We start from the raw sequence: 20949 nt of genomic DNA, 5'->3' as shown, positions 1-20949 counted from the left end.
CTCAGGAATCCCTTGGTGGTGATGTGGCCTGATCCTCAATATCCTGAGAACTATTGTTTACACCTATGTTTACTTATTTACTTGTCATATGGAAAGGCAAGTTTGGTATTTAGTTTTCCATTGTAATCTAAGGCTGAAGTCACCTGCACGAACTACTTATTTATAAAGATTAACTGTTTTCTTTTGGATTTTTTCATAGAAAGTTTATTTTGAAAATTTTTTTTGTCTCATTGCACTTTTAAGGTCTTTAGGACAGTTCAAAAGGAAGAGGCGGGATCCAGTATTTCTGTCTTGAATAGTCTATAAGAAATTTAAAGTTCTACCACCAAGCATGATTCTCGGTAGATTTTCTATTTCAAATTGAGAATGTTTCTTTCTAGTTTGCTTAGAGTTTTTTTTTTTATGTCAGGAATGAATATTGAAAATTTTAAAAGTGATTTTGTACATCTATTGAGCTGATTATATATTTTCTGTCTTTATTAAGGCTACTTATGTTTAAGAGACTGTCCTGATATTCAGACTTCTTTGCTGGTTTGTTATAAACCATTGTTGCTATTGTTGAATCAGGATCTTGCTATGTATCCCAGGTTTACCTTGAACTTGTGATCCTTCTGCCTTAGCTTCTCTCTGCTGGGACTATAGCTGTGCATCGCTATGCCTGGCTACATCTTTTTACTTGATGTGCTGTTTTTATTTTAATACATTAAATATTTGTAACTAAGAGCATAGTGAAATAGATCTGTATGAATTACCTTCCTTGAGCTAATACCATTCCTTGACCGTATGAAGTCTCCCTTTTCTAAAACAGCTGTATGAAAGAGTGGCCACCTCTTCTGTAAAGACTGAGAAAATCCAGGTAAGACCATCTGGATATAATGAGTCCCTTTTGGATTTTTTTCCCCATGTTTTAGAGGTTATTAGTAGAGATAGTTTTTCTACTTTTTTCTCTTTAAATTTGTTTAAACTTACCTTTTCTCGTAGGATTTTTAAATGTAGCTATTGTAAACATGTCAATGATTTATCTTTAAAAGACACTTTTTAGCCTTTCTAGTTTTTATGTTTACTTTATACTAATATTTGTATTCATCTTTGCTTTTATGTGTAAATGCATGTGTGCAAGGGGACCAGTGATCAATGTTGAATGTCTTCCTCAGCTGCTTGTCACCTACTTTTTTGAGGAAATATCTTTCACTTAACCTGGAGTCACCAATTTGGCTAGACTGATTGGCCACTGGGTTCTAGGGATTTGCCTGTCTCTGCCTCTCCAGCACTGAGGTTACAGACATGTGTGACTGTCCCTGGTGCTGGGGCTCTGAACTCAGATCCTCATGGCTGCATATCAGGCATCTCCCCAGCCGTCAGCTTTCTTGATTCTTTTACATTTCTTCTTGGTGTTTTGCTTTGTTATAAGCTATTAGTTGGTAACATCTTGATTAGACCATTTAGCATGTTAATTTCTCAATCTTCATCTTGCTTTCTAATATATACATTAAATGAATTCATGAATTTTCTTTAATTACCACTCTATATTCCACAAGTATAGGCTATGTGATTATGTTAATTATTTTTCAGCTATAAATATTTTATCATTCCAATTAAAGTTTCTTGATCCATCAACAATTTAAAAATGTGGCTTCTGGTTTTCCAAAGCATTTTTATAATTTTTAGACTTTTAATTTAATGGTATTGAAATTAGAATGTGGTCTTGTTCTACTTTTGAAGTTTTCTTTGTGGTCTAAACATGACTAGCTTTGTAAATCTTCCATAAAGCCTTGAAAGTATCAGTCATCATTGGATTCTTCTCTTTCTCTCCACATGGAAGTCTAATCCCTCATGTGTATTGTATTCGGTGTGTTTGTGGAATATTATGGGCTATGTTTATATCCCTCCATTGTTCTCCTGTGTTGAAACCCTAATCCTGAGGGGTTGGTGTTTAGAAGTGAGGCTTTGGGGAGGTAATCAAGCCAAGGAGGTACAGCCCTCGTGAATGAGATCAGTGCCTTTATATGAAAAATCAGAGAGTTGGCTAGCCACCTCCCTCTGTTATGTGAGAACAGGATGAGAAGAGAGCAGTCTGTACCTCAGAAGAGGGCCTCCCCAGAGCTTGACCAGGCTGATGCTCTTACTGCAGATTTTCAGCCTCCAGAGTTGTGAGGAACAAATTTCCGTGGTCTGTAAGATAGGCAGTCTATGGTACTTTATTGTAACAGCATTAATAGGGGACTGCAGCATAAAAAGGGGGTTCTGCTATGGCACATAGCTAAAATGGTTGAAGCTGAAAGCATTCTGAAGCGTGTTAGACAAAGCCAAGATTATCATGAAGGGACGTTTGAAAGTGATAAAGGCTCAGAGAGAAAAGATTTTCCATCTTAGAAAATATATGATCAATCAAGTTACTGATGTTCATAGACATATGGATAGTAAAGTCAGTTCTGATGTGATCACCAATGGAAATGAAGAGATATGATTGGACTGTGGAGAAAAGATGATACTTGTTATAAAAGGACAGATAACCTGGCTTGTTTGTTTCCATTTTCTTGTGTTTTGTGGAAAGTAGAACTCATGAGAAATTAATGGATATTTAGGCGAAGAGATTTCTAGGCAAAATGTTGCTAGGTAGCTTGATTCCTCTTGAGAGCTTATAGTAAAATGCAGTTATTGATTTAAGGATAGAATTATTAAGCAAACAGATACTAGAAGCTGAAATTTTGAAAATTTTCAGAATGTTTTCAATAATGTCAGTGAACTCATTTAATCAGTTAAAACTTGAGCTGAACAACAACAAAAAAAATCAAGTAAGAAGGAACTTCAACAGACTGCCTTCTTGAGTTGGGATCTCAGTTTATTGCATTCATATTTGAAGTTACACCACTGTCTCTCTTGGTTCTTGGGCCTTTGGACTCTAACAGGAACTATAGTACTGACTCTTCTGGGTCTCCAGCTTGCTGACTACAGACCTTGGCATTCTCAACTTCCATAATTGCACAAGCTAATTCCTTATATTAATAAACTTGTACACACACACACACATATAGGTATGTATTTGGCCCTCTGTATACATGGGGTTGGCATCTGAGGATTCAGCCAAATATAGATAGAAAACATTTGAAACAAAATTTTACCAAGTTCCAATTGAAAACCTTGAACGTACCTCATGCTGAGCACTGTGCTGAATCCACACAAATGAAGTGATGTGTAGGCACACCCTGCTATAGCCTCCTACACTTTCACAGACTGTCAGTCTCTTTCCAACATTCATTATGTGAGTATTATTTGCCTTGAATCTCGTTAGTGCACTGTGTAGTTTAGGTCTATAATGATTGTGTAGACTGAACATCTATAGATTTATTTCTTATCATCTAGCAAATAATATAGCATAACAACTATTTATAAACAATTTGTATAGTATTAGTTATTATAAACAATCAAGAAATAACCTAAACTATATAGGAGGAAAAATGCAGTCTATATGCAAACATCATAACATTTTATATATGAAACTTGAATGTCTGTGGATTTAAATATTCAAGACAGGTCCTGGATCTAATCTTCTGTAGACATTGAAAGAAAACCATGTTCTCTTCTGTCTCTCAGGAGACCATTAATACAGTATTGTACTGGTTTTTAATTTCTTTTTTTCTTTGTTCATTTATTATAGAAGCATTTACTTTACTCCTAGTCATATATTAGACACTAAGGACATACATTAAAGAATAGTGAGTTAAGACCACAGATTTTGGGGCTGGAGAGATGGCTCAGCAGGTAAGACTATCTGTGAAAGCATGAGGATCAAAGTTCAGATCTCAGCAGTCATGCAAAAGCTGGGCTGTGTGGGTTTGGAGACAGGGGGATCCCTGGGGCTTATTGGCCATCAGCATAGCTCCAGGTTCAATAAAAGACCCTGTGTCAAAGGTGGGGAGTGATAGAGCAGGTCAACTGATGTCCTTTTCTCCCTGCTATGTATGCACAGGCATGCACACCTAATCAGATATATGTACATACAACACCCCCCACATGCTCACAAAAAACTGCAGACTTCTTGACAATAGTATAGGAGTCAGAACTACATAGATCTGTTTAGAAACAAAAATGAATGCCATAGAAGATAAATTCTGAATAACAGTTACAAAACTGGACGGAACAAGGGATAGTGCTCTATGATGATTTGATGATTTTAGAAATGTTTGGGGGTGGTTGAGGGTCTCAAAATGAAGTGCTTGTATGGGACTCCATGAAATTTTAATGTTTATTTTCATCACGAGCTAGGAACCATTTTTCTAGTAGAAAAGAAGGCTAGATTATGGCAGTCACGGAACAGTCACCGCTATAAATATGCATGTCCATAATACAAACTGGAGGAAGAAGTATGCATGCTATTCCGGTTTCTTTGGTACACATACTAGGCTAAACTCTTTGTGTGTGGGGTGCTGGGAATTGAACACAGAGCCCACATACTAGGCAGGTGCTCTAACACTGAGCTATATTCCAAGCCCAAGTCTCTTTCTTGATACCCACTTGCTTATTTACTTGATTGTGCTCACTCATCAGCATATACATCGTAGGCATCCAAGTCGTGGAAGCTTTCTGGGGAAAACTGAACATTTAGAAAGGTTTTCCACTAATTTTTCTGTAAATGGAGAAAAGTTATTCACTTTCAGACTTGAGCAGAGGCGTCCTTTGGGAGCTGCTATCTGTGTACAACACTGAATAGCTGATAAATAGATGGGAGAACTTGTCTGGGATTTGTCTTTGAATTTCTGTGTACAAAAAGCTATTGCTTAGGTACATATTTTCACTGTACTTTGCTCAGTTGTTGGGGTACACGTGTGTCTATTGTGTCTCTTTCCCATGGAGTTTTGGGTTGAAAAGACTTTGAAATTGCCTTACCGGTATTGTCTATAGCGTGGCAAGGATTTGTTGCAAGATAAAACAATAACTTTGGAAACTTCCTTGGATTTGAGTTGAAACATGGGATGAAATGATAAGTGAATAAACTGAGCAGTCAGAAACCAGTGATGCTTATGACTCGTAAGAATTACTTATTAGCTTGGCCTTGGCTGCACGTCCCAGGCCCTTCTTTTAGTATCCAAGGCAGTAGGATGAATCTATATATGAACAAAGTACCATGATCTACACATATGAAAATATCATTAACAAAACACATTACATTGTATGCTAGTTGAGAAAAGTTAACAAGAATATATGACCTGAAAACAAGGAAGAGTATTCAGGGGAAGAAGGAGACTAGCGGGAGAGGGGAGGGGTGACCAGAAGGTGATGGGGTTGAGTATAAACAAAACACAATGATGTACATATATGAAAATGTCATAATGGAAGCCAGTGTTTTGTATTCTAACTGAAAAAAATAGTAAAAAAATTTTAAATAGAAAATCTTTCTGATTAGAGCATTTGTCATTTAAAATACGGACTCATGTGTTTATAAGTGTTCATTGCAGTGATAGAGAAATATGGGGACAAGGAGAAAGCAGGAGCAACTCTTGTAAGTCTGTGTTTTCTCTGCATGTACAGAAATTTAATAATCAGGTTACCTCAGTTCTCAGCCCAGTAAATTACAGTCTTGGCCATTCATTTATATGCAAATGCCATCATAGTGGGAAAACAACACAACACTTGGGTCCTATCAATGAATTTCCTTGTGGGAGGCATACAAAGTAGAAAGCAGAGCTAAAAATATACAGGGAGTTTGACAGTCAGTCACTTGTTCTTGTCCAGGTGAAAACATGGAACAGCTCCAGGTGATCGTCAAAGTTCAGAAAGTATCAGTATTTGAGACAGACTTGGTAGCGAGACTCAGCGGTCAGTGAAGCCAAGCAGGTGCAGATCTGTTCTGTGCTGTAGGTTCTTATGCTCTCCACAGTCCAAACCCACAGTTTTACTACTCAGTACTTTCCCCACAGATGAATCTGGCCTGATAAGGAAGAGAAATAATGTTCAAAACCACAGCATAGGTCCTGGATACAGGATTTTTAGCTGAATCATTAGCAACGCAAATTCCTGTTCAGAGATGCAAGGACACTGGGGGCTGATCTAGGCAAACCAAGCATTGTTCCTTGCGATGGACTAATACGCAGCAGGATATTACAGTAGATGTAGTTAGTTTCACCTTGAGGTGGTGCCTGGCACAGGGATAGGCACCATGAAGTAAAGGCATGGGAGTGGGATCAAGGCTTCCCTAGGAACTGAGAATATAGATGAGGAAGCCAGAACTTTCCGCTGTACGGAATAGGGAATAGAATTAGACAGATACTCCAACTAGTGTTATTCAAGACCACAGGTTTCTTTCCTTGGTTTAGAGCAGAAATACAGGTCTAGGCTTCACTGGCTGTGGACTTGCGTCATCTCTACCACACAGAAATAGCTTGAGGCCGAGAGTTGAGACAGGGAGAAAATCCTTGGTACTTTAATCATGGAAAACACTGCTTTGGGAAGATAGCTTTATTTCAATATACTTTTTTGGTCTTTTTGACACAGGGTCCCTGTAGCCCCAGCTGGCCCGGAACTCACTGTATAGACCAGGCTGGCCTCAATCTCATATTTCATAGAGAGCCACCTGTTCTGCCTCCCGAGTGCTGTGATTACAAGTGTGTGCCACCATACTCGAATTACACAGTGCCTTCCACATCTTTGTCTCTTATTTTCTTGGATTTCAGATAAATATATTTTAGACTGGTCAGTGTGCTTCTGTACTGTTCTGAAGATTTGTCTACTTTTCCAATTTTTTCATGTTCTTCAGACTGATTACTTTCTGCTGTGGCCCTCCCATGGTCATTACTATCCCTGATCTGCTGGAAAACCAGCCAGTGGCATTTTTAAAAAATCACTTCAGAGATTATATTTTCAATTTTAGAGCAATTATTTCATTCTTTTATATTGTTTAGTTCTTTTATGATGAAATTTGCTTTCTGTGTAGCCATCGTGACCATTTTCCCCTTTGCTTCTTGCAGTGGGAAATAGATGCTTTAAAGATTTTGTCTCTGAATTATCTAGGGGCTGGTTCATTTGGTTTTTAGCTTTTCCATGTACACTTCTTCTTTCTTTGTAAGTCTAGTAATTTGTGCATGGGGCATTGTAGATGAAATGTGAAGTCACTGGACTCGTTCATCTTCATTTAACTAGTGTTGCTTTTCCCAGTTCAAATGATTAGCTTATTCCTTTTGTCTTATGGAGTATTCGTTTTATGCTTTATTAGGATGGTCTTGTTTCCCTTTTCCTCTTGATTTCATTTCCTAAGATTGACCCCCAAGAATTTTGATGATGAACATGGGGTATTTACCTAACCCCTCTAACTCTCCTGGATTTTACCTCTTACCTCTGTCCTCCTTAAGGTGGGCAGCAGCAGGTATATCCACCCACCTTTTCCAGCCTTCTGTTTTAGGGTTCTCATTTTCTTCTCTATGTAGTAATAGTTCAGGTTTGAGTCAACAGTTAAGTTCACATGTAGATATTGGGGTTCCTTTCCCACAGTTCCCTCCTTTTTAGGAGCGACCCGCTTATTTCCAGCAGCTCTGGCTGCCTTGACCTCTTTCCTTTGATACCTCAAGTCAGTAAGGCTCCTGATTTCTGCTCGAGTCCTCAATGCTTTGTGCTTCCCATACATAGGAGAATGATTCAGAAAAGTCACAGCTATATCCCTAGCACAATAAAGATGCCTTCTTCCAACATTAAATCCCATCCAGTTTTTTTTCACTTTTCTTTATTGAGCTTTTTAAATTTCATACATTTCCCACTCAAATCCAGACCCCCTCCCCCATCCATGCCTCCCCCTGTTCCCCCACCAAACCCAATGGACTCTGTCATACATGCTGAGTCCTATTCATTCACCTATTCATTCAGGTGTTTGTACCCAAATGTCCTTCAGTGTAAATGCGTCCACTAGCGTCTAGTCAGCCAATCCAGTGGTTGTATGTAAGTCATACTCTCCCTCACCCAGCAGCAATCAGTCTCAAATAGTTCTCAATCTAGTGCTGGCCCACCACCTATTTCTCATCTCCCCTTTGGGCCCTTGTTTAATTGAGCTAACATGGGTCTCATGCTTGATGCCACTGCTGCCACAGGCTCACATGAACAAGCCTCCAGTGGCCTGGAGGCCTCTACCTCCCTGTGTTCATGAACCAGCCCTGGCTCTTACAATCTTTCCACCTCCTCTTCCACAATGGTCGCTAGCTGTAGGTGGGTGAGGTTTCACATAGGAGTCCCATCCTACACTCTACAATCTCTTATTCTCCAAAACTTGACCAGTTGTGGCCTTCTATGGCCTCTGATGTACATGGAAGCCTCACTGGAAAGTTTTTGCCCACTCTTGCTCTACATTTGAATCTAATTGGTTTAAGTTTCTTGTTGCTATGTATTTATACTTTTTATTTGTAGGAGGCACTCTAGCATTATCAGAACTGAAATAATACTGTAACTAATGTGTTCCTTCTAGTGCTTCTGTGTTATGAATTTTAGTGAAAGATCTTCCCACTTGGCTCATTCATGTTTAACTATTACAAGTGTCATCTCTTTGGTCCTATGTGAAGTAGGATTGTCAAAACAACTCATTGAAGGTTTGGGGACATAAAACAGATGTGCATAAGAGAACCAAATGCTGACCTGCCCTCTTGTCACTAACTAGCTGTTTAACTCTCATAACTAGTCTCACGCCTAGTTCTCATACTTAGTTCTCTGTAGCATTGAAGAGTTGAGTGATATCAATATTTTTCAAACTTCTTTAAAATACTAGACTTCCACATTTATTCCACAGAGAATCATACAGAAAATATAAACCATATAAAGAAAAATAATGCCCGAGTATAAAGAATGCAGAACCCAATACCCTCAGTGCATCTACCTGTACTCCCATTTCTACAGCAGCCTGGAGTTCCTTTGGGGAACCTCGACCTTCACAGAACATAGGCTGAAAAGCATTAAGATTGGGTGATTTATAAGTCTTTTCCCAGTGTGAGTTCAGGAGTGACTTTTAGAAAAGTGACCATTTTCCATAAGATTTGATGTAGATGGTTGTCACCTCTGATTTTTCTTAACCAATGTCTTGTCCTCACATCTGTCCTTATCCAGCCAATTTTGGAATATATTTGTTGTGGGTATTTGAAAAACCAGGGCAAAGGGATTTCCTGCAGTTTTAGTGACAGGCGGCACGCAGGTTCTGCACCGCACGTGACTCCGGCTTGCCTCCACTCTCATTCGATGAGATGTGAGCAATACTTGCCTGCGCTTAATTGCTCTTGTGTGGGTGGGAAGGAATTAATAAGTTTGGAGTGGCAGTGATCATTTACAATTTTTTCTCCGTCTGTAAAATAGCAGCAGACAAGCTCAAGAAATCTTTGCATTACTAGTTGTGAGAAATTTTTTTCCTTAAAGAAGCAACAAAGTGAGCAAGTGTTGTGCACTGCCTACTTCCAGACAGTGTTGTTACCTCCTACAGACTGCTCTGCCTCCAGACTTGGGAGAAAGGACTGTGAGGGAAGGTGAGCAATACAACCCACATTACCAGCTTCTTATCCTTCCTAGCCTGGCTCTTGTCCCTTATCCTACAACACGCCTGATAGTGAGCTCCCAAGTCAAATCCTGAGAGAGAGCAGGCCTGTTTATTCCTTTGCATGTAAATGCAGTTCTTTGTCAGAGGGATTGCATGTGGGGCAATGCTATGATGAAAATAACAGTTATAATAATTAACATTTTGAGTATGTTTTGTGCTAAGCATGGGCTAAGTGAGAGCGTCTGGTTTATCTTGTTAAGTCCTTTCAACAACTTTGAGAAGTAAGGTGTGTCAGCACAAACACTCAAGTTCCTAAAGTTAAGGTTACAGATTACCAAATGGAAGACCCCAGCGTCAAATTATGACAACTTCACTCAACGTTCTTCCCTCAGATTCTAGCCTTGACTGGTGCATCCAGAATTTGCTGTACTGGACCTTTCCTTCTTGTCTCTCAGCACATGAAAGATGAACACAGAATTTCCTCTGCTACCACTTAAACTAGATAAAAGCCATTGGAAATTAGAATGAGTAGTGAGTAGCATTCTGTTTCTATTGCAGTAGGGATACAGTCCCGATGGGCCATTGTGAGGTGGTTCACTGTGCCAGTCAGTTCCTGAAGTCCATTGCAGTACCCTGATAGTGTGTGAACAAAGGGGTAAAACCAGGTGTCCATGCATCAGAAAGACTGCAGAAGACTTGGATTTCTCTTGGTGTTTACACCATCAAAGGTCTGAATTCCGACTGAGTAAAATAAACAGAAATTCAATTTCAAGAGGCATACATGTCAAAGATAATTTCTTCACATCTGAGATAATTGGTAAGCTAATTGCTAAAGGAATGAATATTTTAGTAAAAACTTGTATCTTACAATTTCTAAAGTATTTAGATCGAAAGGAATTTGAACTTGATATTTACGTGGAGCTTCAGAAAATACTGCCTTGTCTCTGAAACAAGTGTCATAATTTATACGAGACTGTGAATTTTCAGAGATTAAGTTGAATGAAGCCCAGATCAGCTGTTTAGCTGTTAACATTGCAAGGCAGGTAATTGGATTTTTCAAGTAGATAAGAAGAAAAATTTGAATTTGAGGAAATAAAAACATTAGGAAGAGAGACTAGAAAACTGTGTAGCCACATCATTCACTGATCATGAACACTGGAGAATGTGGATTGGTCCTAGCTTGGAATGACTTCAGGCAAATCACTTTCCCTCTTTGGGTTTCTCTGTAAAAATTAGGGAACAGGGAATGAATAAATGTTCTTAAGAATCATTTCTAGCCCAACCAACATGATTTTATTTTCTTAGTGGTAAAACACAGTTCTATCAGTTTTGTCCAGGAGGTTTCCCTCCACCATACTTGGGGAAGCATTAACTTTGGAACAAGACAGCCCTGGCTTGAATCTTCTTCTTCTTCTTTTTTTTTGAGACGGGGTCTCCCTATAGCCCCAGCTGGCATGGAACTTACTATGTAGACAAGCCTGGACTTGATTTCATAGAGATTTACCTGCCCCTTCCTCCTGAGTGCTGGGAGTTACAGGCATATGCTACCACACCGCTAGTTGGCTTGAATCTTGATTCACTACTTAAAACTGTTAATGACTGACACTGAGCCTTAGTTCCTTACCTACCGAAAATGGGCATACTAATAATAAAGACTTCATTGGGTTGTTCTGTAGAGTAAATACTTAAGCATATGTCTAGAACAACACCAGGATATACACTGTCTAAGGGGTTGCTGCTGTTATTGTAATAGTGCCACTGTAGCTTCTTGGTGGCTTTTGGGAGAGTTCACAAATTTCCTTTTTGGACTAGAATTCTCTGAGATCCTTGGGAAGTGCTTAGAATAGCATATGAAGTTGTATTTAAATCCCATGCCAAGTGGCAGGCCAGTTATCCTGCAGCCCGCCCATACCCAGTACCAGCTGCTCTTCCCACTGTTCTTTTTTGTCTACCACAAAGGAAACAGCCTCCTGGCAGATTTCAGGGTCAGTGACAAAGCTTCTTCTCTCCTTACCCTGAAGAGCAATCTAGGCATGGCTCCAATTTCCTGATACAATGCTACCTGATCAAATGTAAAATGGTTAGGAACATAGATGCAGTGTTCAAGTCCCAGCCTTTTTTCTCTCCTAACTTTGTTTCCTTATGAAACTTACCTAACTGTCCAGCATCACTGTTTCCTCCTCTGTACCATGGTGATGATTAAAGTGAATATGCAAAGTTCCAAGAAAACACATGGTATATCTGTTGAATATGTGGCAGATGTTATAGTTACTATACAATTATTGTATCAGGCAAGGAGAGTCTTTGCTCTGTGGGTGATCATTGACTCACTGGAAAAAAATCAAAGAATGGGTAGGTATGTATACATTAATCCTAATGGATAATTTTGTACATAAGGAGAATTCATACATTAGCTCACCTATTTGAAATTAATGGCAAATGGCTATTTGAAACTTTAAAATTGGCCTAAGTATACAGAGAATGGAATCTCAGAGTTGGGAAGAGCTCTAATGGATGTTTAATCCACCAGCTCTCCTTTTTGTCCCCTTGGCTACCTCCAAGGTGCTTAGCTGGTTCTGTACTCTGGGGAAAAGGGGCTTAATTGTATTCCTGTTGGATTTTGGTTCTCTCTCATATGAGATGGTGCATCTTTTACCAGAGTACTATGCCTAACACATGCCAGCATGAGGAAATTGTTCATTGTTGTTTTTCTGGTGGGAAGCTGTCTATACAGCTTATTTAAGTATTAATAAAATATCTAGTCTCTTTGGACACTTTTTCAGGTCCTACTATGGTACTGTACATAGTCACATTGAAATCTATGCTCTTATGGTTGTGGATCAGATGCTCCATTGAGAAGATCAGTGAGGAAGCAGTGAGAAACATTGAATATTGATGCCTATCAGTCAGTGAAGCTGGATGCTGGCAAAGACTGGAGAAATGATGCAGACATTAGAAATGACCCCAGATCAAGGAGACAGGGTCATGGAGGTTAGAAGGACTTAGCCACAGCAGCAACTAACACGAGTGAGCACTGTAGAAGTGAACTTTGACAAGGGAAAAAGGAGAATGATTTTATAGTACGTGGAAGGAGCCCTTAGTGTGATTTAAGGAGCAAGGGCAGGACATTTTGAAAAGTGATACCTAGACTGAGATACCAGTAATGAGTTAAGTTCTTGACTAGTCTAGATGGAGGCTGGAAAAAAGTGTCCCAGATATAGAGAATAGCACACGAATATGTATGTGGATCTAAGCATGTGGGTTCTCAGTCTTGGGATAACACTGGGTATGTACCCATTTGTTTGACATTTAACAAGTATTTGTACTTCCTGTGCATCAGGCATTGTTTTACATAACAGGAAGACATCAGTTAACTGGACAGGCTATAGCTTTATTTTTATAGATGTTCTAGGAGAGAACAGAGGGATGGAGGTGAGGGCTACTCAAAGGAAGATGATCAGGGGAGCTTTGAGAATGCAGTGGACAGTCAATCTGAGGCCTGAATAGGAAGGAGCCAGCCCTGTGAATGTCTTGGGGAGGCAGAAGGAACTTCAAAGGCAGAGAACTTAAAAAGGTGAACAATCTTGGTGTTTTAGAGAAACCAAAAGAGTGCCAGTGTGCTTGTGGGGAAAGTGCACCAGTAACTTAAAGGGTGTTTTATTAATCTGACAGTGATCAAAAAGACCAAAGAACAAGAAAAAGAGAACCCTAGTTTGCAGTTAGAAAGGTACGTTGGTGAAGCCACTGAGGAAAACAGAATGGAGGATCATAAGGAGATTTAAAGTGAAACTGCCATACTACTTCGCAGTTCCTCTTCTGAGAATATACCCACAAGAAGAAAAAAAATCAACATCTCCCTCTCTTTTTTTTCTGAGACAGGGTCTCCTTGTAACCACAACTGGCTGGGAACGCTCTATGTAGATCAGGCTGGCCTTGATCTCACAGAGATTTGCCTGTCTCTGCCTCTCAACTGCTGGAAACTAAAGGTGTACGCCACCACCCCAGCTAAAATCACCATCTCCTATAAAGATATCTGTACTCCCATGTTTGTTGCAATGTAACCCACAGTAGCCAAGGTATGGAAACAACCTAAGTGTTTCTCGATGAGAAATAGTTAAATAATATATATGCATGTATGTACCCATGTGTGGTATAATGGTACATTATTCAGCCTTAAATTGGAGATCCTCCCATTTGATACAACATGGATGAGCCTGGAGGACTCCATGCCAAGTGAAATATGTCAGACATAGAAACTGTTGACTGCATAGTCTCACTTAGAGAATCAAAAGGGAGGAGGGGTCAAATTTACAGAAACAGAGGGATAAACAGGCTTTGGAGAGTTGGAAGAGGAAGGGATGGAGGAAATAGAGCTCAAAGGATTCAGAGTAGCAGCTTTTAGGGTTAAACAAGTTTAGAGAGCAAAGGAAAACATGAAGTTCTAGTTAATATCTTGTATTGTATTAGAGATTTTAAAAATTGCTTATTTATTTATATGTGTATCAGTGTTATGCCTACATGTATGTAAGTGCACCCATGTCATGCAATGCCTACAGAGGTCAGAAGAGGGCACCAGATCTGGAACTGGAGTTATGGATGGTTGTTAGCTGCCATGTGGGTGCTGAGATTAGAGCCCAGGTCTTTCACAAGAACAGCCATTGCTCCTAGCCACTGAGCCATCTCTCAAGTCCCAATATTAGAGACTTTAAAAACAAATAAATTGCAGTTCCTATTGTCACAGACTAGAAACTTAGAGAATAGACAAGTCAATTTGCCTCACTACAGTAGCCATTTTACTTCCTCTCTTTCACTTTCTCTGTCTTTTTCTTCTCCATGACATCATATAAAATTCAAATATATACAGTGATATATATGTATACATACATGTATGAATATGTTGATTTATTTGTATGCGTGGTATGCATCTGTGTGTGCATATTTGTGTGCAGATGCAATTGCTTGTGTGTGTGTGTGTGTGTGTGTGTGTGTGTGTGTGTATACACTTGGAGCCAGAGGTCAATATCAGGTGTCTTCCTCAATTACTCTCTTTTATTTTTTTGACAGAGTCTGTCATTAAACCTGGAGCTCACGGATAGAGGTAGAGTGGTTGACCAGTGGGTGTTAGGGATCCTCTTGTGTCCACTGTCCCCAGTCCTGGGGTTATAGGTGCACATTGACACACTTGGATTTTTACATTGGTGCTAGGGATCCAAATTCAAGCACTTTAACCATTTAGCTATCTCCTCACCCCCAATAAAATACATTTAAAAAACAATAAATCCAAGAATATTTATATTGTTGATGCAAAGAAACAATGATGTTGTTGATGCTGAGAAATATTTATAACATTTGATACAAGCTGGGTGTGGTAGCGTAGGCTTCCCTAGCACTTGGGAGGCAAAGGGAGGCAGATCTCTTTGAGATTGAGGCCAGCCTGGTCTATCAATCAAGTTCCAAGCCAGCTATGGCTACAGAGAGACCGTGTCTCAAAAAGACCAAAAAACAAAAAAACAAACCCAATATTTGTGATACAAATTAAAATACATTTACACAATGATTGTTCTAACTTGTGAATATTTCTCTTCTGAAGTAGGGCTTGTCTCTGTGTGTTATAATAAATACAAGACAAAGAACATCTTTCCCACAGGACTGCATAGCAGGCAAATATGCCAGTAATAATCCTGCTTCCTCCAGCTATGGTTATAAACACTAGCACCAGTCAGCAGGCCAGAAAACAAGGGCTTAGGATGGCTGTTATGTTGATGATGGGTGTCCCAGTGTTTTCTCTTGGGTGCTAGCCATCTATCTCTAATTACTCTGTGAGCTATGCCTTTGGCCCAGGTTTCTGTTTCAAGAGTGTTTAAACCCTTTCTATTCAGTTTGAGCTTGCTGGATTCAGGCTAATCATTCATGCTCTTTTCTTCTTTCCCTGGATTGTCTGTCTCTGTGTTGTATCACAGAACCACACAGGGGATTCATTGCTTGTTTGCTCCCAGTTAACAGCTTTGGGGATGATGAAGAACCATCCACATCTGAGAGTGACGAGGATGTGATCAAACGATTTGAGATCTCTGTATCCCGATCCCAGAGTTTTCGTGCAGGAACGTGTGAGAAGGAAAAACCAACAGAGTTGGAGCAGAAACCAACGTGCAGCCGTTTGCTCTCCACCCACCAAGAAGATAGCACTGAACTGTCCGCCTGTGAAGGTATACATTGTATCACATTTCCCCCTTATCTAGGCACACTGTAGCCAATGTTAGGGACATTTGTGAATCACTTAGATAACCTCTGTATCTAAGAGTCCAGACAGGAAAATAAAACATAAGACCTGGGAAGAGGATACAAATAGAATAGTACAGTATTCCTTAGTGCCTTCCATAGCATCTTTAGGCTCAGAGCCCGGATAGAGAGATGCTGGGTCATAGACATGTCTGGGAAATGTGATTAGTAAACATAGAGAAAATGTGTCCCCAACCAGTTTAATGTCAGCTTTCAGTGAGTTCAACTCTCCAGTCTCTTTCCTCTTTCTCTTTGGGCGTGTGGACAGCCACAACATCCAGGACACCAACATACACTTTCTGTGTTGCCAACAAGACAGGAAGAGGAGAGCACAGGAACTGAGGGAATATTAAAAAGAACTCTTAATTTGACAATGAAAACAGGACAAATAAAAAAGAACAAAGACACAACCAGAGCCCTGTTTGGGGGGCAGAAAAAGCATGCTATTCTTCATGTAGTTAGACTAAATGACACAGCACCACACAACCTATTTTATTGCTGTTCTCTTGAGCCCAGGATAAGCTAACAAGCATCCATCTACCTGGTCTAAACAATCCACAGCATCAGTGATTGCGGACCCTCTGCCACTTCCTCCCTCCCACTCTCCTCCTTCCCTGGTACTTCATCACCTCATTCCTTTTTCTCCACTACAAGGGCAGATGCTAGCTAATGAAAGTTAATAGCAGCTGATGCCCTGGGAGCCACTTGTTTAATTCTAAAGCTAATGGCTCCATTTCCCAGAAGCCTGGGCATCTGGGTTCTGATTTACACAAATGGCCAGGTTCTGAGAGTGGTGACAGCCACCTCACCCCAGCTTCCTGGAATCCATGATAACTTATCCTTGTCATAACTAGTAATTCTGAATTTTTGACAGGAAGTGATAGAAAAGGTAAATTTTTCTCTCTGTTGGACAGAGGAAAAAAGTCCACCATTTTGGATTAACTACCTTTTAATTTGGAAGAAAATAAAAGATTTTATAGGCACAGCTAGCTGAATGCCAAATTTGAGGTCACGAAATGCTATGAAATAGTGATGCACTTATTATTTTTTCTATAATTTATTTTTATTCATCATATTAGTGGGTATATTTAGTGATAGATAATAATGAACAATTGAAGCATATATTACAGAGAAAATTTCCCTTATTTTTGTGGGTTCTTTATTATCTATTTCATTTTACTTAGATCAAATTTAATTTCAGACAATCCTTTCTGTTTAAAAATGTGTTAAAAAGTATTGGACTTTTGAATTAAATGCTTAAAATCCAAGTGAAATTTCACTTACGAATGAGCTGTAGGTAGATTATTCCATGCTTCCCTTAGGTGAGGTCATGGAAGATTCTGTGTGACATCATCAGCACTGTATCCCAGACATAGACTTTTTTGTACTGGGCATCTGATTTAGCATTACTTCAAATTGTTGCTGATGTATAATTTTTATCATATAACATTAAAATTTATTCTTTGCAAATTTCATACATGTATACAATGTATTTTCTTCATACCCACCCCTACCACTCCCTTGCACCGCATCCCCAAGACCCATCCCAACACCTCCACTCCCAGCCTCATGTCTTCTTTTTAAAAAAAAATTTTATAACCCCTGAGTCCAATTAATGCTACATGCAGAGGCATTTTGTAACACCATTCACCAAACCACGGGTGACCTATCAGTGCCACACACTCAAAGAGCAATGATTCCCTCTCCCCCAGGAGCCATCAATTGCCAATAGTTCCTCAGCTAAGGTTAGGGCCCCATGAGCCCTTCCCCAATCCATGCTGGTATGTTGATTGGCTTGATCTTGTGTAGGTAACCACAGCTGCTATGAGTTCACGGGTACAATGGCCATGTCATGTCCAGAAGACAGCATTTTATTGTATGCCTTCTCATCTTCCAGCTCTGATGTTCCTTCTGCCCCCTTTTCTGTGACGTTCCCTGAGACTTGGTGGTAGAGGTGGGGTTGATGGAGATGTCCCGTGGAGGCCTGAGCATTCTCAGTCCCTTATTCTCAGCACCTTGAACAGATACCAGTCTGCACTGCCTGCTGCCCACTGCAACAAGAAGCTTCTCTGACCAAGAATGAGAACAGCACTAATCTATTGATATAAACATGAGTATTTAGAAAGCAGTTCAACAATGTGGCTGTTTGGCTAGTGCTGCCCTTGCATTCCTGATGCAAAGCTTGTGCTCTGTGATCTGACTCACAGGATGAATGTGAGGTCTTTAGGTGTTTAAGGCCGGCCTACAGAGTAACTGTTGACTTGCCAAGGCTGCTTTTTTTGTTCGTTTTGAGCAGTAACTTTACTGTTACTTATTAAGAATAGCTGTTCCTTACTGGCATGTCCAGGCACAGCCCATGGGATACACGGGGCCCAACACAGAATCATGAACCTACTTAAAATGTCAGAAGATTTGGAGAGGGTTTTTTTGTAATGCTACTGCTCAGTTCTTAAGCATGAACCTTATAGATGACAGTATCTTGCCACAATGTGAAAAGGTTGAGCATACCTGCTAGGATGTTTCATAAAAGATAGATACTGTCTTTCTGTTATCATTAAAGTCAACTCATTATCCTCAGTATCTGTAGCCAGTTTTGTTTGGAATGATGTATCAATTATCATTCAGCCAGAGAAATAGGACCAGGAAAATATATATTCAACATGTGTATGTGTATTTTAAGAGGTTTATTGTGAAGAATTAGCATGAAATTATGGGGGCTGGCTAGGCAACCAAAATTCCCAGCTTTGACATCCCTGGAGCAGGCTGTCAGAAGTGGCGGCAAGCTCCCAGGTATGAGGTGGACCTGCTGTTTCGTCTTCTCCAAGGAAGCCTCAGTTCTCTTATAGCCTTTCTAATAATTGATTATGTAGGATAATCTCATTTACTTGAAGAATACTGATCATGGACTTCATCCACACCTACAGAACACCTTCACATTAGTGCTATTAGTGTTTGAATAATTGGCACCTATGATCCAGCGAGATGACGTGCAAAATTGGCCACCATAGGTAGTAAGCAGCAATTTTACAAGTGGCTAGTGACAGAGCTTGAAAGAAAGTGGTTGGATGATAGAGTTTTCCATTAAAGTGGATCACAAACTAAACAAGTTGAATAATTTCTCTAATCACATAAATATAGTTGACGTGACATAATTATGACATATAATTTCTAAGAAGCTAGATACATACTTCTGACAATAGACCATTACTTTGTGTAGGTGATAAGCTGACATGGCCCTCTTTTATTTGAAGGTGTGAGAAGACTTTTATAGAAAGGTGAATCACCTTTTCCTTTTCTTCTCATTGTAAGCTGACTTGTAGCCCAGACTCACTCTTCTAATTCACTCCTTGCTTGTCTGTCATGGAAAATGCTTTGCTACATTAATATAGTTCTTCTATTTTTTTCAGTTATGAATAATGGTTCAAAGCTTAATGTAGCTATTGAAAATTCCCTTATTACTGATCTAGGTATTATCACCATAGGAGTTGAAGTCATGAGAATTTTTATGGGGGTAATTTCTTGGCAAAGTTAGATTTTGTGCTAAAATCCTGCTGGGTGCTGCACATGTTGATGGATGGCCCACTGTTTAATAGGACATCTTATTGTTCATGTATGTGAGAAATGGATGTGCTAATTAGAGACTTGGAAGAAAATTCAGCTTTATTGTTGTAGGGTTGTACATGATAAGTTTCTCTTATTCTGTTGTTTTCTGTGGCTTTCTAAAAGTGTTTGCCAAACAACTGAAAGTATGAATGCAAATTTTTTTGTGATGTCCTATGGAAACGTTTCTAAGAGGCCTGAATTGTGTATTTAAGAATAACAAAACAGAGAAGGAATTTCTCAATGACCAGATATGGTTTTGCAAAATTCCAAATCCAGAGTTGGGGGTTTTGTTCCAAGGACCACATCTGCCTAAAAATATTATCTGATCTGCATGGATGGTAGTATACATAAACATATATATTATATATTTCTTGTGTGTGTGCTTGTTCACATGTATGTGGATACAAGTGTGTGCCTGTGTGTACATGTGCATGTAGAGGCTGAGGCTGATGTTGAGTTTCTTGATTATCCTGCACTTTATTTACTGAAGCAGGTCTCTCAAATTCAGAGCTTGCTAATAAAGCTGATCTAACTGGCCAGCTCTCTGGGAATCCCCTGTCTCTACCCCCAGAGCACTGGGATTGCAGGAGGACCACCACACCCACTCAGCATTTATGCGGGTTTTGGAGAGTCAAACTCTGGGCCTCATGTTTGTGTGGCAAGTCTAACCACTGAGAAATTTCCCTAGACCCATATTCTATATTAAAAAATAATCTTTAGTTTATAATTTTATACATAAATACTGTATTTATACCATTTCTATCCCTCCATCTCCCCCCTCCAACTCTTCCCATGCTCCCTACTCCCTCTCAGTTTCTGTGACCTCTTCTTTATTATTGATACCTATACATACTTTATTTTTGTCTTCTTGAGACAGGATCTCTCTGTAGCCCCAACTGAACTGGAACTCGCTATGTAGGCTAGGCTGGCCTTGATCTCACAGAGAGCCACCTACTTTGCCTCCCAAGTGCCGGAACTAAAGGTGTGCACCACCATGCCTGGCTCATACACATATTTTTTTAAGTTTGAATTCTTGCTGTGTATTCATCTTGTTCACTGTCACCAATATTGTGCACTGTTGCATACTTGGCTGCATTAAGTATTTGCTACCTGCCTATACTTAAAAGTTATTTTAAGGTTTGGTGCAAATGTAGCAGCAAAAATAGACTACATAGTAGATCTGTGTGGCTTTATGCCTTCTGGGAGCTTATGCTTTAGCTGAGATTTCTAGACTAATGAGGAAACTGCCAGGATGCATAAGAGATGAACGGTGCTATCCCACTCACTCATGCTGTCTACACCTCTAATCTTCTCTCATTTTAGAATGGGAGGTATTGGAAGGCACTAGAGGTTAAAAGGATAAAACATCTTGGCTGTTCTTTGGGTGTGGGGTAAGTTAGGGTTGAGGCTGTTGCTTAGGAGGAAACTCTCAGTTTTTCTTTATCAACTGACATTGAGGGGGATGAATGGGATATGCAGGGTTGTAGGGAAGGAAAGGAGAAGAGGAAGCAAAAGGGAGAGAGTTAGAAAGAAAAACATTAAGGTTGGAGAGAAAAACACGAGGACTG

General features: G+C 39.6%; 1 protein-coding gene across 5 annotated transcripts in view; it reads left to right on the top strand.

Moving 5' to 3' along the window:
- Positions 1–20949, top strand: part of Syt16 (synaptotagmin 16) — a 264425-nt gene that overhangs the window by 219489 nt on the left and 23987 nt on the right. For 3 of the 5 annotated variants that reach the window (XM_008850498.1, XM_008850497.1, XM_008850500.3), the window contains one exon: positions 15460–15705. In XM_008850498.1, the coding sequence (XP_008848720.1) occupies positions 15460–15705 (246 nt within the window). The remainder of the gene's footprint in view (positions 1–15459; positions 15706–20949) is intronic. The other 2 variants (XM_008850503.1, XM_008850499.1) reach the window with 1 other exon arrangement.

The sequence above is a fragment of the Nannospalax galili genome, unplaced genomic scaffold (assembly GCF_000622305.1).
Source record: "Nannospalax galili isolate Female #2095 unplaced genomic scaffold, S.galili_v1.0 scaffold144, whole genome shotgun sequence".
Taxonomy (NCBI): domain Eukaryota; kingdom Metazoa; phylum Chordata; class Mammalia; order Rodentia; family Spalacidae; genus Nannospalax; species Nannospalax galili.
The sequence above is the reverse complement of the archived record's forward strand: the minus strand, read 5'-3'. Positions and strand labels throughout refer to the sequence as shown.